The sequence below is a fragment of the Pongo pygmaeus genome, chromosome 2 (genome assembly GCF_028885625.2).
Source record: "Pongo pygmaeus isolate AG05252 chromosome 2, NHGRI_mPonPyg2-v2.0_pri, whole genome shotgun sequence".
NCBI lineage: Eukaryota > Metazoa > Chordata > Mammalia > Primates > Hominidae > Pongo > Pongo pygmaeus.
The window spans coordinates 208,340,030-208,362,500 of record NC_085930.1 but is presented as its reverse complement, the minus strand read 5'-3'; the positions used below and the strand labels follow the sequence as shown (position 1 = coordinate 208,362,500).

General features: G+C 36.0%; 1 protein-coding gene across 1 annotated transcript in view; it reads right to left on the bottom strand.

Moving 5' to 3' along the window:
• LOC129033010 (mucin-4-like) overlaps positions 1 to 22,471 on the bottom strand; it is a 58,339-nt gene that overhangs the window by 25,688 nt on the left and 10,180 nt on the right. The window contains 4 exon segments of the mRNA XM_054480901.1: positions 808 to 885; positions 887 to 936; positions 2,012 to 2,167; positions 2,266 to 2,346. Coding sequence (XP_054336876.1) covers positions 808 to 885; positions 887 to 936; positions 2,012 to 2,167; positions 2,266 to 2,346 — 365 coding nt within the window.

Sequence of the window (22,471 nt, the reverse complement as noted above, 5' to 3'; positions counted from 1 at the left end):
AAACTAGTGAAAGCAGTGAAATCAAAGGGGTAACCTGAACACACTCAATGTAAGAGAAGACCATTTGCAGCAATTATCAAGAACAAAAGACATGTGGCCTTCGTACTGATTGCTACACCCCAGCATATGGGAACAGAGATGGCGCACTGTTGCATCGGAGACAGCCTCCCACACACAGGAATCCACATTTCAACCGCCCACAGCCCCGTGCCTCCTCTCTCCCTTCACCACCGGCTCCATATAAGCTTTTGGGTGCCCCCTGGATAAGTGGGTAATTCTCAGGAAGTCAGGAAGGGAGATTCTAGCCTCAGGTGTCTGGGTTCAAATCTCCACGTTGCCACTTCCCAGCTCTGGGACTTTAGGCAAATTGCTAGTCTATTTGTATCTCAGTTTCCTGATCTGTAGAATGGGGATGATAAATAGTATCTGCCTCGTGGCGTGGCTGTGATCATGACATGCAATAATGTACATGAAGTGTTAGTGTCATCAGTCTTGGCTGTTATCACGATATTTGAGAAGGTAAGAGAGGCCAGCTAATGTCAGTGGAAATCAAGGAAGCCAAAGCTCTGGGAATTGTTACAACACACGGGGACTGGGATGGGAAAGGGCATGGCGGACAAATGGGTGATCTTGTCATGGGAAGCAGCCAGATGCCTGGCCCCAGCGGGAGCTGGAGTCAGCATGAGTCAGAAGCACCAGCCAGGAGGGTTCCCGCCTTGCCCCAGGATGGGAGTGTGTGTGCAGCAAAACCCGACTCTGCACCCCTCCCTGCCATCTGCTCAGTGCTGACAGCCCCTCCCATCCTACCTGGAGAAGCCCATGAGCACCAGGTTGCCTGAGTGCTGGGCCACGTCCCACTGCATCCTACCTCTCTGGTAGAGAAACGGCATAGGACCTGCTCCCGTCCATGGAGAGGATGGCTTGGTAGGTGTTGCTCTGGGGGTGGGTGGAAGCGAACACAGGGATGCCCATGAGAGATCCAGGGTCTCCTCTCTTATGTCCCCCCGCCTATCCCACAGACCTGCTCTGATATGTACAGCACTTGTTCCTGGTCTGCCCACAGCAAAGGCATGGGCCCAAAATGCTGGCAAGTTTTGGGTCAGTGAGGGCAGCTTTCACCCTGGGTGTGAACGCACTTACCACGGTGGATTTGCCTTATGGTGACTTTCTTCTAGGAGGGGAGATAAAGGGTTCTGGGTTACAATTCAGTTAGATGAGTGTTTGTTAGAGAAAGCTACCAGAACCTGGGATTAGCCAAGATACCAGAGAGCTAGAGAGGGGGCTTCATTAGCTCCCTCGTGGATATTTAAGCACGTTGCCCAAATTGTCTCCTCCACCTGAACAGCATGGATGACACTGGGGTTCACTGAAGGCGCACACATTGTCCACAGTAGGTGACCAGTGAACTTTTGTCAAGTGAATGAAGAAATGAGTGACTTTAGACCAGGCATAAGGAAGAACTTGGTGACTACAAGAGCGGGGTCCTCGGAGGGAGGACAGAGGAGATGGTGTGGCTCACCCTGTGCCCATTGGATGAGCCTGTGCTTAAGAGCCAGAGGCTGGAGTCACAAGAAGCTCCACTCAGGCCTGGCTTTGCCATTTGCCAGCGGCGTGACTTTGAACAAGTTACTTCACCTCTCTAACCATTGTCTTCCTCATGTGTAAAATGGGGATCATAATACCAGATTGAGCCACATGAAATTGCAAATAGCCAGACATTTTTGACTTAAAAAATGCCACTTGCTATGTTTCAGCCTAATAATACCCGGTTTGCTGGGCTGCTGCGAGGTCAAGCAGGCAAAGGGCTGAGGCAGGCCGGGCCCATGGTGAGTGCTCAGCCAACAGTGGTGGAAGTGAGGGGGTGGCAGTGGGGGGGTGGCATTGGGGGGGTTGCTATAATTAGCAGTCTTTCCTAGAGCCAGAGAGGATTTTGGAAGAGTGGCCCCTGCCTAGGATTCTAGGATGTCTGACTCCCAGATGGTTCCCGGGAGCTGCCCGTGGGTCTACTCACCCCGAGGGTCCACTGGGCAGGACAGGCGTGGGCATTGACCCACGTGACCTTTAGGGTCCACCTGGCCTTGTAGCCCCCATTGTTTGTGATCTTTCTAATCCAAGACTCGGCCTCCTGGACTAGCAGGCTGTGTTCACCATACAGCGTCTCGTATTCCTAGGAAAGGAGGGCAGATGAGAACAAGCCAACGCGGGTCCCACTCCTACACATGGACCCCCACTTTCTGCCTGGGGACCCTGCCCACTTCAGCCCACCCACATGGCCTGCCGTCCCCTGTCCCAGGCCTGCATTTTTGCCGTGAGCTCTTCTGAGGTGAAGTTCAATTCAAACTTGGGCTGTAGGAAGAGTGTGCAGAATACACGGTCGTGGCCCAGACGTCCAGAGAATGTAAAATGGTACAGCCACTGCAGAGAGCAGTATGACAGTTCCTCAAAAAAATTAAAACATACTAGCCATATAATCCAACAATTCCTCTCCTGGTTATATACTCAAAATATTTGAAAGTAATATTTCAAAGTGATATTTGTATACCATGTTCATAGCATCATTCACAGTTACTAAAATGTGGAGAAAACTCTAATGAATGATTGAATTGAAAAATGGTATATACATACAATGGTATATCATTTAGGCTTAAAAAGGAAAGAAATTCTGACATATGCTACCACATTAATGAAACTTGAGCACATTATGCTAAGTGAAATAAGCAAGTCACAGAAAAGATATATACTGGATGATTTCACTCATATGAAGTATTTAGTGTAGTCATCATTATAAAGACATAAGGTAGAACTGTGGTTGCCAGGGCCTAGGCACTGGGGTAGTGGGGTAATGGGTTAATGAGGAATTATTATTTAATGTGCAGAGAGCTTCAGTTTTGCAAGATAGAAAGAGTTATGGAGATTAATCATGGTGATAGTTGCACAATATTAAGATACTTAATACCACTGAACTGTATATTTAATAATGGTAAAGACAGTAAATTTTATGTTATGTGTATTCTTACACAATAAAAACTTGGGGAAAAAATGAAGACAAAATAAAAACTTTTTAAAAAAAATGACATTATATGACTCTGATGTGATGTAATAAAGAAAACACACCATAATCTCTATATATTCTTAGTAAAAATATTCTAAATATTTTCATAAATAAAATATAAAAATTAAAATGGGGCTTATTCTGTGAAACCATTGGTGTAAATTCTTAAAAAAAGCAATAGAGTCATTATAAAAAGTAAAGTGTGGCTAACTTTCCAGATTAAATGAGACAAAAGAAACATTAATGTCTAATGAGACATTAAGTGTCATGATGTCTACAATATGAAAACTTGTCAACAAATGGTAAATATTTGGGTGATGTGTATATAAAAGCCCATTTCAATCTTCATGCATATTTTCCCAGTTTAAATATTTTCAAAATCAGAATTTGGTGGGAAATTTTAAGATATTAAATATCTAGTGCAAAAGCATGAATATTTAAAATACATTTCTATTTGGAATAAGGGCTTAATTACAACATAAATAAAGTGATACTTTAAAAGTGTATCTTATGTATTGCATGCATTTCTGATGGTATCTAATGACAAATAATAAGGTTATATTCTCATCAAGAGTTTTAATTCTATTCAAGTCTTCTCTGAACGGTATCTTGTTGTTCAAAATAAATAAATTGAAAGAACATCCTATAACAGATTATATAAAAAATAAATATAAAATACCTTTTAATATGTATGAATGTTATATATGTGTGTGTGTGTTTGTTTTATATGCATGTATGTGTGTGTATGTATGTGTATGTATATCATATCAGAAAAAAATTTGGTCACATGTTCCGGCAAATGTTTGATTTTGTTGACTAGTGATGGTGTTAAATCATTTTCAGATATTTTATGGCATGTAAATGTTGTTGCCCTGGGGCATCCAACTGATGCTATTGAAATTTCCGAGCTTCAATGAAGGTGTGTTCATCCTGTAGAATTAGCAATTTATTGATTGAATATAGTTGTTAACCACGGGATTATGGACTTGCAATCTAAGCATTTTTTAAAAGGAAGCACATTTTATTAATTTCATTAGTGCCTGATTGGTCTTCTTGATCATGTTAGTGTTTTATTTAGTGGAGGTCTCAATTAAGGAAGAAGGGCTGTGAATGAAATTTTCCTGTCACATATAACATTGTAAAAATAAAAAGTGATAAATAACATTGCATATAATAAAACCTATGGCCAGAATACCCCTCTGTCGATGCAAGAATGGAATAATATTGGAGGGCTGAGTAATATTTGAGGGGTGAGATAATATTGGAATATTTAAGAAAAATGCCTAAGAAAGATCCCATCTCTCTTATTGTTTAGTACTCTCCATCTCACAGCACTTCACTGTTGAAACCACAGTATGACCTCATTAAGTGTGGCTATACAGAAGGAAGTCCTCACTTTAAATATTCAAAGTTTTTCTCCATTTTTATTTTATATGAATAGTGTTAATATAGGAGTGGATAATATAGTCCCCTATAATATAATATGGGAGTCTTAATATGGGATCTCTGTTGCCAAAATGAACAAAGTGAACTTCCTGGTCCATGGTTATATGGGAATCATAGCAGACCAAAAAATGGCAGGTGAAGACTATGTAGATAGACCCGAGGGCATCCACAGTAACAAGGGCTGATGTAGAGCTGTCACAGCCCAGGAGACACCATAAATATGTACAATTAATACAAAAATAAGACTAATATAAAAAAAGTTTGGGAATTGGCATGAGATATGCCACCAATGACAGCATGGGGTGATATAAGCAGGTATCAACTAAGAGCAAAATCTGGACTAGTGATTTCTAATCAGAGGCTACTGAGGATATCACTGTTACTTGACCCCAATAAGTTCAAATAATTCACATGAGTCTGCTGTGAATCCACTTCATATCTTGGAAATTAGCAATAAAGTACGTATGGAAAATGCTCTTTTGAAAGAACATTTCATCTAACAGAAACTGCATTACTTATGAGTATATAAAAATTATTAAATTAGAATGACTTTTCTGGATTTTAACAAATCCCCATCTCTCTTGTCATAGTGAGGATTTTTAATGGAGAAGAATGACTTACAAGGAAATAAAACAAGGAAGGAATAAAATGAGTTATCTTTATATCTGAATATAGTGTCAGTAAATTTGAGACCACACATAAACAATGTAAAGTGTGTATAAGATAGAGAAAACTATACTAAAGAGATATAAATTATCTCTATGGAAAGATCGAGGTAAATTTTATATGCACACACACACGCACACACACACAAACCACTTGAATAAGATTATTGAATGAACATTCATCAGATGCCACTAACTAGGGGGAACATTATACAAAGTAACCAGGATGTCCAATGTCACTGTATCATTATATATTCTAGAGGTTTGGGAGAAACAAGAGGTTTTAGAATCACATAAGTTTGAAGTGCAAATAAAAGGATGATGAAAGATTGGACTTGAGAAATAGAAAGAATTAGGTCATGGATTGTCTACTAAAATGTTTTCTTAAAAGGGAGGGCTATGATTTGATATGTGTTTTGGTTTGATCGCTCTCTTAGCAGTATGAAAAATTCATGTAAAGGTGGAAGATACATTGAGCAGAGGGATTACTTATGAAATATTTGTAGTAATCTTGGAGATTCAAGATGAAGATCTGCTGAAAGTAAATTGTTAATGGCAGGAATCCATAGGTGAAAAGAAATTTGAAAAATACTTGAGAGTTAAATTGATAGTATTCAGTAAATGGTTGGCCAAGGTTACTGAGGGAAAAAGTGAAGAGACGGACTCATCCTTAAATATATATGTTTATAATTGGGTGAGCACTGGTGCCATGTATAAAGTTAGAAAAAGCAGGGGTGAAGTGGGTTTGAGTCAGGGATCAAAAAGAGGAAATGATGAGCTCAGTTTTTAAGTTGAATTCATTTTCACTAGCACATCAAAGAGGAAATGTCTTACAACAAATATTCTCTTCAGAAACTCAAAAATAGAGATTTGAATGTGCTGGTCAGTGACTTACCTATCTACCATCCTCTTGTGCTTCTAAGCTGTCTGAGGAAGATTAATATTTCATTAATCTTTGAAACACTAAATGACTTAAATGTCACATTATAAGTAGTAGGAAGTAGTAGGTTCTCATGATTTCTTTTTATCTTTTTTTTTTTTTTTTTAGATGGTGTCTCACTCTTTTGCCAGACTGGAGTGCAGTGGCACGATCTCGGCTCACTGCAACCTCTGCCTACTGGCTTCAAGCGATTCTCCTGCCTCAGCCTCCCGAGTAGCTGGGACTACAAGCGTGCACCACCACGCCCAGCTAATTTTTGTATTTTTAGTAGAGACGGGGTTTCACCATGTTGGGCAGGATGGTCTCAATCTCTTGACCTCGTGATCTGCCCGCCTTTGCTTCCCAAAGTGCTGTGATTATAGGCATGAGCCACCGCACCCAACCGTGATTTCTTTCTTAATCAAAGAAATAAGTGAGAATGAACTCAAGCTGTCTGATAAACTTTTGTGACATTCCTATACTTTCTGTTTTGTAGAACTTGGGAAAACTTAAAGTTTTAAATTTGCACAGAATGCTTAGACACCTATTAATCTATTTGAGTGAGATATTTATGATTCCCCAGTTATAATATTAAAGGTAAACTCAAGGGAAAACTAGAACCACTCTTCTTTTTAGTCTTTGGCAGCAGGTAGACTTATGAACGCTTATTTATTTGCAAAAAGAAAGTTTGCACTGCTTCCATTATATTAAAACTAATGTAGATATTTATATGATTTGGAGGAATCTAAACATCAGGATTTGGATTCCGTTTTAGCTGGGACAAGACATGAAATAAATATTGAAATTATTATAATATCCATCTTTTCTGAGTGGGTTACATTGAGAAAATGCTTTTTCTTTTCATTCATTTCGATTAACTAACAATCTTACCAGAAGTGGAATGTGATAGCAAATACATCAGTATACTCAACTCAAATCTTTAATATTATTCTTTACACAAATAGTTTGTAATGTCAAAAAAATCACTTTCGTGACATGAGCTAAAAAGAATAACAAAAGCACTAAAATGAAAGCCATCATTCCACTGAGTTAGACGGAAATTCATTGAACTCGTTAGGATTCTGTCTGAAATAACTGCACTCCATTTGTTAATAGGCGTGTGAGTTCTTTTATAGGCTGTAAATTTTAAAACTGTTCCACTGACAGTTCAGCATTCACAAAACTAGCTCTAGTTCTATCAACTCACTGCATGAATTGTAAATTTACATTTGGCAAGCAGCAGAAATTACTTTACCTACAGTGAGTATTCTGAAATGTAATTTAAGACATGGTGTTCAGTCTTCTGTTTGTTAATAGCATCTACTGAGAAATAACTTATATTGAGAAGCCAAACAACTGGAATTTATTTCATGCTCTGTAATTTTATGAGAAACAAATGATAATAAACAGACTGATAGCATGACTATATTCACAAAAGCAACTTAGAGATTACAGTCAGTATAAATACTATATTAATAATCATATCTTTTACAGTAAGATGCTTGATGTATATAGAATAAATCCATACTTATTAAAGGTAACATATTAAACTCTCAGAAGAAGAGAGCTTATTTGCAAAGTTTAGATTCTGGAGCTTAACTGCTAGAATTTCAATCATTAGTATTCACCATATTTGTAATATTAAATGCAGACTGTGTTATCTAGCTACAAAAGAAACAGGAACCCTACACATTAGGGTGTTGGTTAATTCTCTTTTCATTACAAATATCTATTTAATTGTACAATATAAAGTTTTAAAGAGCTGCTTATTATTCTCCCCATTTTATAGACGAGAAAACTAACACATTCAGTGATGAAGAAACATGCCTAAGTTTACCAACCAGTAAGTATTAAACTCATGTTATCAAACCAGTTAATTCTCCACAGATGCCAACGATATTTATTCTATTAAGAATTCTGTTCTAAATGTATTACTGTAGAAGAAAAAATATCTTAGGATGATCTAGCAGTCTTATTGGACTCACTAAAAGAAGATTACAGTATCTAACTTTTAAGATAATAGAATCTGAATTGATAATTATAAATGTCATTTCTTTACCTAAAGATATCACCAAAATATGTTTTGGACTCTTAGCTGACTAGACATTAAATGCAGAGTTCGCTTAGGCCCCATGTACTAGAAAATATCATGTCATTCTAGATAGTCATTGTCATTATTATTCTTAGAGTTTACCTAATAGTCGTTTAAAAATATGTAAGCTTGCATTTTTAACCTTCTTTTATTGGAGTTAATAAGTGAGGGTTTGGGATTCATTGCACTGATGTAGCTCTCCTTCTCGGATCATTTGTCAAAACTCTTATGTGTATTTATTACTTATATGTGTAAATGAATATTTCTGTGGCCAGCCAGCCATGGAATACATGTCCAGCCTGTAGGTTCTCTATGGTTGTTTAGTAAATCTTAACACGTTTTTGTTTACCTGTTTGTTTTAGTTTCCTACAGATGCTTTGAATCATGGACTTGCTTATGTTTCACGAATTGAAAGATGAAAATTTTATAGTAAAATATCTGTATTGCTTCCCTATAACAATTATTCTAGACTTTCAAAATGCCTTTTTGTACTTTTCTTATATCTGACTTAATCTTATTTCTTACATCCTCTTCCTTTGGCTTTAATATCTACTTAACCAATATCTTTGATATCTGTTTTTGTTCATGGTAATGAATTCTAGACTTTCAAAATGCCTTTTTGTACTTTTCTTATATCTGACTTAATCTTATTTCTTACATCCTCTTCCTTTGGCTTTAATATCTACTTAACCAATATCTTTGATATCTGTTTTTGTTCATGGTAATGAATGAGTTCTTTAATTTGTATAAATAAAGACTGGTATTTACATGTGTATTGCAAATAAGGAAACAAAGCAAAGCAAATCACAGGATACATTTTAGGGTATTTAAGTTTCAGAGTCAGGGCCAAAGGAAATTTAACCAAAACAGATATAATAAAAATTGGCATATCCTAAGACCATCAATGGTGATATATTTAGTAATACTTACTAAATACTTAACTATGCATACTTATGGGTACAGTACATTTATTATAAAAGATGAACGAAATATCTGAATTTGAAATACATACTATTTAGAAGAGTATTTGTAACCCTATTAAAGATATATTTGCATGATTTGAATGCTTTTCTTATGGCAGGCAGGAATAAAAGCTGTGAATAAAGTCTGAAAAGCATAATGACTGACTCTAACACATACAGGATACTACGTCACAGGACCACAGCAGAGAGGAATGATGGAAGCAGGTATGTGAATGGAACCTGTTGTGGAAGGCACTGGCAACCTCTCTCCATAAAATGAAAATGTGTACCATCTTAAGTGTAGTGGATTGCTGATTACTGAGCAATTACTGTGAATCACTGACTCAGAGCTCAGATTTGGTTGTTGCTGTTATTGTTTGTCTTTTTGTTGTGCATGCTGAAATACTTCCATATCCAACTGCTTTGAGGCAGAAGTAGTAAGCCTTGCTAGTGTGACATATTTTTTTCTATTTGTAAACATTATATTGAAGTATCATAAACCATGCAGAGAGGCACACAAATCATAGGTGTTGTCTTCAATGAATTTTCACCAACTGATGTTTCCATGTAACTAGCATTTAGATTTTTAAAAAGAAAACATAAACAGGACCACAGATAACTGCTTTGCCTCTTTCGGACACTAAACCCTCTAAGGAGAATCCGACTGACTTCTAGCACCATAGACACATTTTACCAGGTTCTGGATTTTATATAAATAAACTTATACAGCATATACTCTTATTTCTACTTCTCTTGTTCAACATGGTGTTTTTCAGTTTCATCCATATTATCTTATATATAATTTCAAATAACTCATTCTCAATGTTCACAATAGAACTTTCTGCAGTATTGGAGTACTTCTATTTCTGACTTGTCATTATTGATGCTGTAATATAACAGTAGCCATTATTCACATACGGGTACTTAGTACTTAAAATATGATTAGTGCAAATGAGCAGATAAGCATTCCAAACAATATACCATTCATTCTTATGTAGAATACTATTTGGGTAGTTTCATGTTTATACTGTTTGGAATTCTATAATTCTGCATTATATTTATATGTCTTTTTGTTTTGAGACGGAGTCTCATTCTGTCATTCAGGCTGGAGTGCAGGATGCGATCTCGGCTCTGAAAGATTCTCCCCGGGGCCTGAAAGCTTAAGGGAATGGATAACTGCCCCCTCCTCAGGCCCAGTCCCAAGGCGCAAGACCACTTGTGCCAGCAGAGTGCGTCAGCGAGATAGCAGAAGCAGGAAGAGAGCTGGATAGCAGAAGCAGGAAGATACATACCCCCTGAAGATCCAGAGGGAGGCTGTCCGGGTACTACGTAGCAGTCAAGTCAGACTGGGACACTTCCTGTTTACAGTGGACTATAAAACCCATGCCCCGTCCTCACTTGGGGCTGATGCCCTTTTAGACCCCAGCGCGCTTGCGCCCAGGCGCTCATGAAAACAGCGTGTTGCTCCACATTGCCTCGTGTTGTTTGTTGGCACACTCTCAGGGTTCGAAATGATACAAGAACCTTGCAGGCTCACTGCAACCTCTGCCTCCCAGGTTCAAGTGATTTTCCTGTCTCAGCCTCCCGAGTAGCTGGGATTGCAGGTGTGCACCATCATGCCAAGCTAATTTTGTATTTTTATTAGAGACGGGCTTTCACCATGTTGACCAGGCTGATCTCGAACTCCTGACCTCAGGTGATCTGCCCGCCTTGGCCTCCCAATATGTTGGGATTACAGGCGTGAGCCACCGCACCCGGCCTATTTTTATATTTCTTTTGGGGAAAATATGTATATATTTCCATTAAGTACTTATGTAGCAGTCATATTGCAACTCTCAACTTTAACAGATTCTGTCAAATAATTTTTCTAATTGGTTGCACCAAATTATCCTCTTAACAGCAAGGTATGTATGCTCTATCTATTCACTCCACATTCTCCTTAACTATATTGTCTGTCTCTCAATTTTACATTTTGGTAGATATTCGGTATAGCAATTGTGATTTTTACTTCCATTTTTCTTATTACTCAAGAAAGGGAACATCTTTTCATGCGTTATGAGAATGGCAGTTCACCAATGTCATCTTCCTCCCAAACACTCATAACCCGATGTATCAGAAAAATCCAATTGAGTGGCATTCTAGAAAAAAGCTGAGCAGTACTTTTCACACTTTGAAGGAAATGAAAATCATGAAAAGTCTGAGAATCTGTCACTGTCAAGGGAAGCTTAAGCTGCACGACCACTAAACATAATGTGGTTTGCTGAACAGGAACTTGGACAGAAAAAGTACAGCAAGTAAACACTAAGACATTCTGAATAAGGCATAGACTTTAGTTACAAATAATGTATCCCATCAGTTCATTAATTGTAGTGAATACACCATATTAACTACATATAATACACATATTAACTCGTAATAATACACATATTAACTCATAATATGTCAATAATACGAGAATCTTAGTGTAGGTTATATGGAAATTTTCTGTACTATCATCACAAATTCTCTCTCAATCTACAACTGTCCTAAAATGAAAACTTTAAACATATACACCTAGAATGTATGTTTTTGCATCTCTTTCGACTGTCCAGAATCATGCTCCTAAATCTTAATAAACAACATTAAAATACTAATAAAGATATTGGTCAATCTTAGAGTAGAAATTGAAGTTTCATGTCTACGCATGTTTAAAAGAATGAATTTTTTTTCAAAATTCAGTGTAAAAGGTCACTAAATTCTTAAAGGTGCCTTTTGTAGACTCTGAACGAGAGACTAAAAGGAACATAGATTTCTAAACTGCCTCATAGCACTGATAGCCCATGATTGACTTACTGTGACAAATAGTAAATGAGATTTTTCTTAAAAGACCACAATGCCACTGTGACTAGTTTTTCTGCCCCAAGCACGCAGTAGGTAAAAAAAGCCAAATATGTCGTTTTGAGAAGGAACATCACTTTGATTTTATCAACACATGAGATTAATTTCAGTAGAGCTGATCTCCATGAATATATTTCCCTTCTGACATTGCCAAGGTCAATGGAATTTTAACTTGCTGGTGCGTTTGTACTGGTTACACAGCTTAAGCCTTCATAGAGCAAATATAACTCACCATCTATCAAGTTTGCTTTTTAAAGTTCAAGTTGAATATTTCTATTTCTGGCTCAGCCTTTACATGCTCTGCTGGTTTTTTCTCTGTGCCATATTCCTTGGCTTCTTTTATGTACCTAAGACCTCAGATTATATCGATTAAGGTTTCTTAGTGAACACCAAAAATAAAAAAGGAAAAAGGAAAAAAAGATTATTGGATTTAAAGTGATAATTACTCCTGAGCACTGAGCTTGCAAGCATAAGCTAGGGTTGCTGTTTATTGTAATTAGAATTATGTGGTGATGAGAAAATTCAGTGTTATGTGTATATATGTGGAAGAATGGGTAATCTGATGGCCTTTTTAGACCATGTGACTTATGTGATTGTTCCAGGCACATTTTTAAATGAATGACTTCAAGCAATCCACAAAGTAGAATAATGTATACAGATAAAAAATAAAAATATTGAATTTATGCATCTTAAATCATTTGGTTTTAAACTAAATCTGTAAACTCTAGACATTTATCTTTACAGATTTGATCCATTTGAAACACCTTTTAAGTTTTAGCAATTTATCATTTTTCTTAATGAAGATCTCCATCGAAGCTGTTCTTCTAAATTTCCCAATTCTAATACCCCCAGTTAAAGTAAACAACCCTGCATTTTGACAAATGAAAGTTCTGCTGTGTATTTCAAAAAGTAAAACACAACCAAGCGCATCTGCTTGGGTATACTAAGGCATAAATATGATTTTACTTTTAGTGAAAAACTCACCTCTTGTTTAATGAGTGAATTTCTTTTTTAAGTTTAACTTTTATTTTAAGTTCATGGGTACATATGCATTTTTGTTACATAGTTAAACTTGTGTCATGGGGGTCTGTTGTACAGATTATTTTGACACCCAGATATTAAGCCTAGTACCCACCTTTTTTTCTAATCCTCTTCCTCCTCCCACCCTCCAGTGGGAGGCCTCAGTGTCTGTATTTTTCTTTTATTTGTCCGTAAGTTCTCATCGTTTAGCTCCCACTTATAAGTGAGAAGATGCAGTATTTGGTTTTCTGTTCCTGCATTAGTTTGTTAAGGATAATGACCTCCAGCTCCATCCATGTTCCTGCAAAGGACACAAACTTGTTGTTTTTTACGGCTGCATAGTATTCCATGGTGTATATGTACCACATTTTCTTTTTCCAGTTTTCCTTGATAGGCATTTAGGTTGATTCCATGTCTTTGCTATTGTGAATGGTGCTGCAATGAACATACGCATCCATTTCTTTATGATAGAATGATTTACATTCCTTTGGGTATGTACCCAGTAATGGGAATTCTGAGTCAAATGGCGTTTCTGTTTTAGGTTAGGTTTTTAAAGTAATCGCCACACTGTTTCTCATAACGGTTAAACTAATTTATAATCCCACCAACAGTGTATAACCGTTCTTTTTTCTCCACAACCTCACCGGCAACTGTTATTTTTTGACTTTTTAGTAATAGCCATTCTAACTGCTGTGAGATGGTATCTGATTGTTGTTTTGATTTACATTTCTCTAATAATCAGTGATGTTGAGCTTTTTATATATGCTTGTTGGCGGCATGTATGTCTTCCTTTGTAAAATGTCTGTTTATGTTCTTTGTTCACTTTTTAATGGGGTAATTTGTTTTTTCTTGTAAATTTGTCTAAGTTCTTTTGAACTTTGTTTATTTCTGCACAAAGAGGGCAGAAACTCTTTAATTAAATCCCATTTGTCAATTTTTGCTTTTGCTGCAATTGCTTTTTGTGTCTTTGTCATGAAATCTTTGCTATTCCTAAGTCCAGAATGGTATTGCCTAGGTTGTCTTCCAGTGTTTTTATAATTGTGGGTTTTACATTTAAGTCTTTCATCCATCTTGAGTTAATTTTTGTATCTGGTGTAAGGAAAGGATCCAGTTTCAATCTTCTTCATATGGCTAGCCAGTTATCCCAGCGCCATTTGTTGAATAGAGGGTCCTTTTCCCATTACTTGTTTTTGTCAGTTTGTTGAAAATCAGACAGTTGTAGGTGTACAGCCTTGTGTCTGGGCTCTATTCTCTTCCATTGGTCTATGTGTCTGTTTTTGTACCATGATGGGCTTTTCCTTCTTAATTTACATGATAAGCAACTTGCCACCTGGCAACATTTGGAGATGATAATATTTGTATAAACATAAATGTAAAATTTTTAAAATGAGAATTTCACACTATTGAAGAAAATAATATTAAAGAAATTCATCAGGGAAATAATTTGTCTATTTCATGGTTTCTTTCAAAATGTCTAACATCACTTTTTTTATTCTAGTAACAGAGTCTATGTTTATTTTGGGGATAGTTCCTCTCTTACTTGATGTGGTCAAGTGAGGTCTTCAGCATAAGAAACACAGCTGTAGAATTATGAGCCAGGTCAGCCAGTATCTGCCAGCCCCTTGGGGATGGTTTTTGGTTGAGAAAAGGGCATATGACACAAACTGGGACAGTCAGATTTGTTTTACTGAATTGAAAGGACACAGAAAGATGACATTTTCTTTTAAAGATTATTAGGAATAAAGATACATTTTAGCCTAAACCTTCTGATGTTTATTTGTTCCACCATGTAGAAACATCCCTCAAGAGAACGGAGTCTGCCCGTAAGAGCATGGAGCCAAAACACAGACAGGCATATTCCTGAAAATATTTTTGAGTGCTTTTCTCAAGCCTTACCTAAAGCTACTTATAGCTTGACCTTCTCAGTGAGACTCTGAACACTTTGCATTTGGTTCCTGTCCCTTTCATTGAAACATAAGAGAATAATATGTGAAAGCATACATGTATAGCTATTTCCTTGATCTATATTTCCTTTTGATTTCTGGCCAACATTGTTTATAGCAGTTGCAATGGACTGAATGTTTATATGTCCTCAAAATTTATATGTTGAAATCCTAACCCGCAAGGTTTTTAAGAGGTGGGGCCCCTGAGACGTGATTAGGTCCTGAAGGTGGAGTTCTCATAAATGACATTATTTCTCTGATTACAGAGACCCCAGAGAGCTCCTGTGCCCCTTTGTCCATGTGAGAACAGAGTGAGAAGACGGCCATCTGTGAGGAATTGGGTCCTCACCAGACCCAATCTGCCTGAGCCGTGACCTTACACTTTCCAGCCTCCAGAGCCGTGAGAAATAAACTTCTGTTTTCTTGTAAGCCACTCAGTCTGTGGGTTATACTATAGTGGGCTAGCCTGAATTAAAACAGCAGTCCATGATAAATACCACATATAAATTAGGAAAAAGGGGCCGACAATGCTTAAAGCATCTTGCTAAATACACAACCACCTTAAGCTTTTTAGGAAGTCACAACTATGAGAAAAGTCACTTCTAGCATGGGTTTCAGTAAGGTGATTCTGCTTTGTGACAATGGAATCTCTGAAAAAACAGAATTAAAAAAAAAACAAAACCCAAAATTTTTCTACAGATATTCTCCTTTGATTTCTTGTGTATCAGAAAAACACTAATTGGTCTTTTTGGGAATACAATTAAGAAATTAAAATGCATACATGCCAAATCAGTAAAATCTAAAAGAGCAGAATTGAAGAATTTTGCCATTAATCTGCATTTAGCCCTATTTGTCATCCAAAAGAGTAATGACCCTATTTTATCAATGTCAAGTTTTAATGCCTTACTTTTATGGCAGGGGCTCTATTTCTTTCACCTGGTGCACTTTTAAATTTCACAATTAGAGAACAGCATTTATTAGGTTTTAATTAAGTTTGATTAATATGTATGAATATTTTCCTCCTATAATTGGAAGAAATTTATGGAATTTGTTTCAGTAGATGACATGCCAGTCTAATATAAAAATCAGACTTTTAATTTTGAAATTTTGGCACATTTTGCTTTGTGGAATATTCCAGTGGATCAAATAATTTCATGTGGTATATAAGCTTAATGGCATTGGAAACTGCAGGGCCTTGGCTTGTTTTAAATCAGAATTAGAGATGTGCCGACCTGTCACAACTCCTGCGCACAAAGTACACTATAGTTCTTCACACCCTTTTGAGTTCATATCAATCATCTGAAAATAACATTTTTCCCTCAGAATGAGCTGTCACTGTCAATTTGAATAGTGGCCGTTGCGCTGGAATTTATCCAAATTTTCAGCAAGCAATTTGGTTCATTATATCACAAACCAAAAGACTCGCAAAACCATATTTTTTCATACTGTTTTAAAGCAAACACAGTAATATCTCTGCACAGAATTCAGTAATAATTAAGATATTTTAATGCAAATATCTATTTAGATTTCTATTTTTTCCTGTTTTGTTAGTATTTCTGATTCACTTTGCGATATTCAATTAAAAGCCATTTTTCTCAGTTGCAAATGTGTTTGATTCAGTGGTACTCTAGTCCTGGTTATATGTGATTACCAAAATGCAAACAAATTTTTGTGATGTCCTGTTCCTGTTCCTGTTAGAAAACTGTAAAACACTAAATGTTATTCAATAAAGGTCATGCTCAAAGTAAAATAATACTTGTGAAACATACATCTGAATAAAAAGGGTTTTTCTCATTTGAGCACAGTTACCATACTTGGCATTTCATAACAGTCCCGTGATTCTAGGATGTTACTTGTACTGATATGTCACTAACTGTGACACAATCTTTTTCATGGGACCCACAATGTAAAATCAGCTGCATTTTTTTCCTAGAGGAAAACATCTACTGCCCTTCTCTCCTTGGGTTTTTGTTTCATTTTATTTTGAAATGAATACATAAGCTTTTGTATTTCAGGAGATAAATTATTTATTTTTTCAACCACAGAGATTTCCATTTGTATAAGCTATCAATTCCAATTAAGTTTGTATTATTAACTCAAATAAGCTTTATAAACTTTTATATAAGACCTATTCATAGAGGATTACTGCAATGAAATCAAAGAAACTTTGCAGAAAACATATTTCATAATTTCCAACAAAATTAATACCTGAGAAAATATTGTTGATGTAGAAAATATGAAGTCCGAATTGGGGCATTCAATTTTGATTCCTAGGTTTCAAATTACTTTGCCACTTTGAGTTTACTTTATGTTATATATTAGATAACATGAGGCTAAAACACTAAACTGCCTATATCACTAGGAAGTTGTAAAAGTAACACAAAGTAACAGGTGTAAAAGGAATTTGAGGCATTGGAAGTGTCACACTGCAGGAAGTACAGAGACATCACCTGTTACAATGATGCTAGAAAATCCAACTTAATTTTACCTACGTTTTTAAATGATGTCTGAAAACACCTTTTGCAGCACATTTACTTCCATCTTTTAACAAAACCTAAAACCTCAGAATTTATTTGTTGGTTCTCCTGTCTAACCAATCAATTCTTGGTAGTCACTCTTCCACCCTTTCTATTTTGCCCTAGGAAGTCTGCATTCTCATACTGAACAAAATTTTTGGTCTTGAACATTTGCAGTTATTTCTTTGATCCTGTGTTCTTCTCTGGGGATAACTTCTCTTTCAGTCATAGACAGTGTGCTTCCCATTCCCCTAATTCATAAACATGGTGTTATGGATCATGATGTTATTAATTCACTTTCATTTGCAAATTATTGATCTGACACTACCAATAAAATTACTTCATGAGATGTAATGGCACTTTAGCATGACTTTCTATTTTCATTACCTCTATTTATGCCCAGGATTACATCAATATCTTGTTCATTTTCTTTGTAATTAGATGTGTTTTGCCATATATGTCAATGACTACTGATTTCCTACTGATTTTTTATTTTTCTTCTAACAGTTTCCATTTCTTGGGCTTCTGTGATGCTAGTGTTCGTCAGTTTTGTTGTAAGTGTTAGAAAGAGAACATATATAACCAGGAAGCTGATTATAAAAATGATTATAAGGGCATGATCATGGCAGGCGATTAGCTCTTCTATGATAGGGGATGTTAAAATTATTATTTTTAATTCCCAAATTTCAATGAATTTTATGTATATTAGGTTTCACTCACTTACATGGGAAAATAACACTTTGATCACATCACCCTGAACTATTCTTTGATTCAAAGATTTTAAATTCTAACACTCATAGTCATCCCCAACAGCCTAATTATTGCAATATCTATATCCAATATTTGTATAAAGTACTCCCATTCCTTCAGTCTTAACTTCAGCATTTAAACCATCTCATATTTTTTCAGAACTTAAGCAGCAAAATGAATGTTCTGTCCTTCCGTTGACTGTATGGTGGATCATTTAAAAAAATACATTATATTCTCTTTTTATTGTTGTTACTATTATTATTATTATTGCCATATTAGTGGGTGTGAAGTGGTATCTTACTGAGATTTTGATTTGTATTTCCCCAGTGACTAATGATGTTGAGCACCTTTTAGCCATTTGTACATCTCTTTGGAGAAACAGCTATCCAAGATTTTATTCCCATTTAAAAAATTTGGTTCTTTGTCTTTGGTTGTCAAGTTTTAAGAATTCTTATATATTCTGGATAGTAGATTTTTATGAGACCTTTGATTTGCAAATATTTTCTTCTTTTCTGCAGTCGATGAAAATGTGCTGAAATTGGAATCCTCAAACATTGCTGGTGAAAATGTAAAATACAGCTGCTATGGAAAGTAGTTTGTTGGTGTCTCAAAAAGTTGAACATAAAATTATTATTATGAGCCAGTGATTTCACTCTTGGGTATATTCTCAAAAGAATTAAAAGCAAGCATGCAAACAAATACTTGTGCGTGAATGTTCATTGCAGCAGTATTCACAGTAGCCAAAAGGTGGAAACATAACAAGTGTTCATCAGAAGATAATAAATAAATGAAATAGAATGGATTCATACAAATATTATTCAGTCATTAAAAATGAATAAAGTAGTTATATATGCTATAACTAGGGGAACCTCAAAAGCATTATCTAAGTGAAAGAAGCCAGACACAACAATCACATATTATATAATTCCATTTATATGCAGCTTCTAGAATAGATAAATACATGGAGACTGAAAGCAGACTAGTGGTTATTGGGGCTTGGAGAAGGGGGATGGGATTGATTGCCTAATGAGTATGGGATTTCTTTTAGAATGATGTAAACACCTTAGAACTAAATAGGGGAGATGGTTGCACAACATTGTAAATGGACTTAATACAGCTGAATTGTACACTTTAAAAAGGTTAATGGTTAAATTGATGTTATATGAATTTTATCTCAATTTAAAATTTAAATATTATAAAATTTTGTAAAATGTCTTAAAATTCTTTCCTTCTAACTACAGTACTATCTTTGGGTATCCAGTGAGATCTCCTTGTGCTTCCACTCTTCACTGATGATATTTTTTTCATCGTATGTAAGACTTTCATTTCTTTAGCCACCTTTCATACCATTTCTCTGTTTCCAGCAAGAAATGTCTCATTCTTTTCCAAAGTTACAGTTTTTACATATGTTGGCTTCGTAACCCCTTCCAGGTCCTGCTTCATCAATTAAACCTACTCTTCCTCTTTTCTGTATATGTGCCATCCACATTTTGTCCTTTCTTCTGGATCTACACATTTAACTTGATTGATTTAATATTGGTACCTTCCTTTACCTTCATTCCATATGAAAACATCTACCTTTCTTTCTTTAAATCTTAACAGCACTTATTCTGAATGAGGGAGATGAAATACAGCTAAGGCACTAGGATTGTCTATTGTATTCGAGAAAGGGTGAGAAAAATATAGCCTGTGGGCCAAATATGGCCCAACATCTACTTTGTAATTAACATTTTTGGGAACAAGTCACACTTATTCACTTATATATTGTCTGTACTTACTCGTATTACAATGGCAGTGTTGAGTAGTGGACACAGAGACAATATTGCCCACAAAACCTAAAATATTTACTATTTGGCCCTTATAGGAAAAATAATTCAGTTTCCTATATTGAAATATCAATAGATTTCAGAATTCTATGTTAGAGTAGCAATAGGTATTTTAAGAGAGAAAGCTCCAAATCTCTGAATTTACATGATAGAAATGTATTCTCATCTAAATTCTATGAAATAGCAGTATGGATTCAGGAAACAAGCTTGCAGATGCCTTCCAAAAGTGCCTGGACTTTAACTGGCACGTGGTCCAAAAAAAAAAGTGAATAATTACATTGAACTTTTTCTATTTTTCTTTCTTCTTTAATAGAATATACCTGTAATTATTATATATTGCTTCCACCAATGCCACCTTCTTTTTATGCTTCTACTACTGCGCAATCATGCCTCTTCAGGGGTGCAGGGTACCAGTAACTTCTTGGAAGTTTTCTCTCCTTAGAGACCTTTCCTCCCAGTTCCAGAGATACCTGCAGCAGGCTTTGAAAATCCTCCTGGAGCTCTGGATCTTAGCTCTGGAGAGGGCCTCTTCAAACTGTTTGGATTCAGACAATATCAATTCCTGGTGTTTCCTGGATCTGGCTAAAATGACAACAGTGACATAATGCCAAGTTCTGCTGAAAGGTAAATTGAGTAGACTAAGAGTCTCCTATCTCAATCCAGAGTTGGTTTGGGGGCTTGGACTGGGCAGGTCTTGCAGTAAGAGAATGAATATCATCAGTGCTTCTAGAGATGGGAGAACACAACACTTCAGACAAACTTCCATTCTCCTGAGAAAAATGGCTTTCCTTGTGTGTCTGTTATTTATTTATTTATTTATTTATTTAGAGACGGGAGTTTCACTCTTTTTCCCCAGGCTGGAGTACAATGGCACGAACTTGGCTCACCGCAACCTCTGCCTCCAGGGTTCAAGCGATTCTCCAGCCTCAGCCTCCCAAGAAGCTGAAATTACAGGCATATGCCACCACGCTCGGCTAATTTTGTATTTTTGGTAGAGACAGGGTTTATCCATGTTGGTCAGGCTGGTCTCAAACTCCCGACCTCAGGTAATCCACCTGCCTCGGCCTCCCAAAGTTCTGGCATTGCAGGCATGAGCCACCGCGCCCGGCCCTCTGTGTGTCTGTTTTGTACAACACACTCCTTAAACCCTTTGACTCTAGCTTGGAGCAAGAACCAGTTACAACGTACCATATATCAAAGGACAAAACATAATGAATTCATCAACTGATCAACAATATGAGTGTTTTCTTCTTCCCAATCCTCAGTAGTCTACCTTTCTCTTGTATTTCAAAATACTGAAATACGATATTTTAACTGTTATTAAATATCTCTTCCTTTTTGAAATCTGTGTTCTTGCCTTCTTTAAAGCCCCTTGTTTTCCTCATACATATCCAAGATTATTCCACCTTTATCTCTCTTACTAAATCTGTATCCTAGCACCAACTAGTCATTGTCCTCACAGTTAATTATGACCAGATTCTGTACTTAGTTTTAATATCTTGTTTGTCAAAAGTTGTCTGCAGTTTCCCATTTCCCACATTGAAAGATCTCCATTATTTTATCATTTACATTTCTATGTACTCAGAACTAATGTTTTTTCAATAATTAAATGTAACATACAGAATAACATGTATATAAAGTATTTAAGTGCAATGTAGAAATAAAGTGAGCAATTGTGTAAACAATATTCTAATTCCTGTGATCAGAAATTAGAAGCCAGTAGATCTCTAAATTATTATTTTTTTAATTATAAAGCCTGCCCACTGCCTTCAGATAAATACTTTCCTGACTGATTTTCTTTCGTTCTGATTTTCTTCACAGATTTTATCACCTAAGTTTTCATCTCTAAACTATAATTTTGTTTTGCATATTTTGAATTTATATTAATGTAATCATACTTTTCAAGTTCATTTTGGCTAGCTTATTTCCTGCAGCATTACATTTTAAAATGCACCCATGTTCCTGCACACTGCTACCGTTTGCCTTTTACTGCAGTATAAAGTCTAATTGAATATGCACTTATTTAATCAGCTATAATATTTGTGAGGGATATTCAAGTTAGTTCTAGTTTTGGCAATAATAATCTACAGCTTATGAACATTCTAGTATGTACATTATGGTGTTCATAGGAGAAGTTTTATAAACAGCAGAAATAAAAATTGTGGCATAATAGGGCGTGTTATTTTAAATGTTATTAGATGATGTCAAAGGTTTTCTAAACTGAACTTACCAATTGATATCTCAATTAGCAATGAATTAGGGTTCCCATGTCTCTGTATCTTTCTTGTAATTGCTTTTATGTACAAAAGCTTTCCTGATTTTACATTTTTTCACATGGATAATGGCACAATTAATTAAAAACTATATTTTCATCATTCTTTAATAACTTCTAATAGCTTTTAA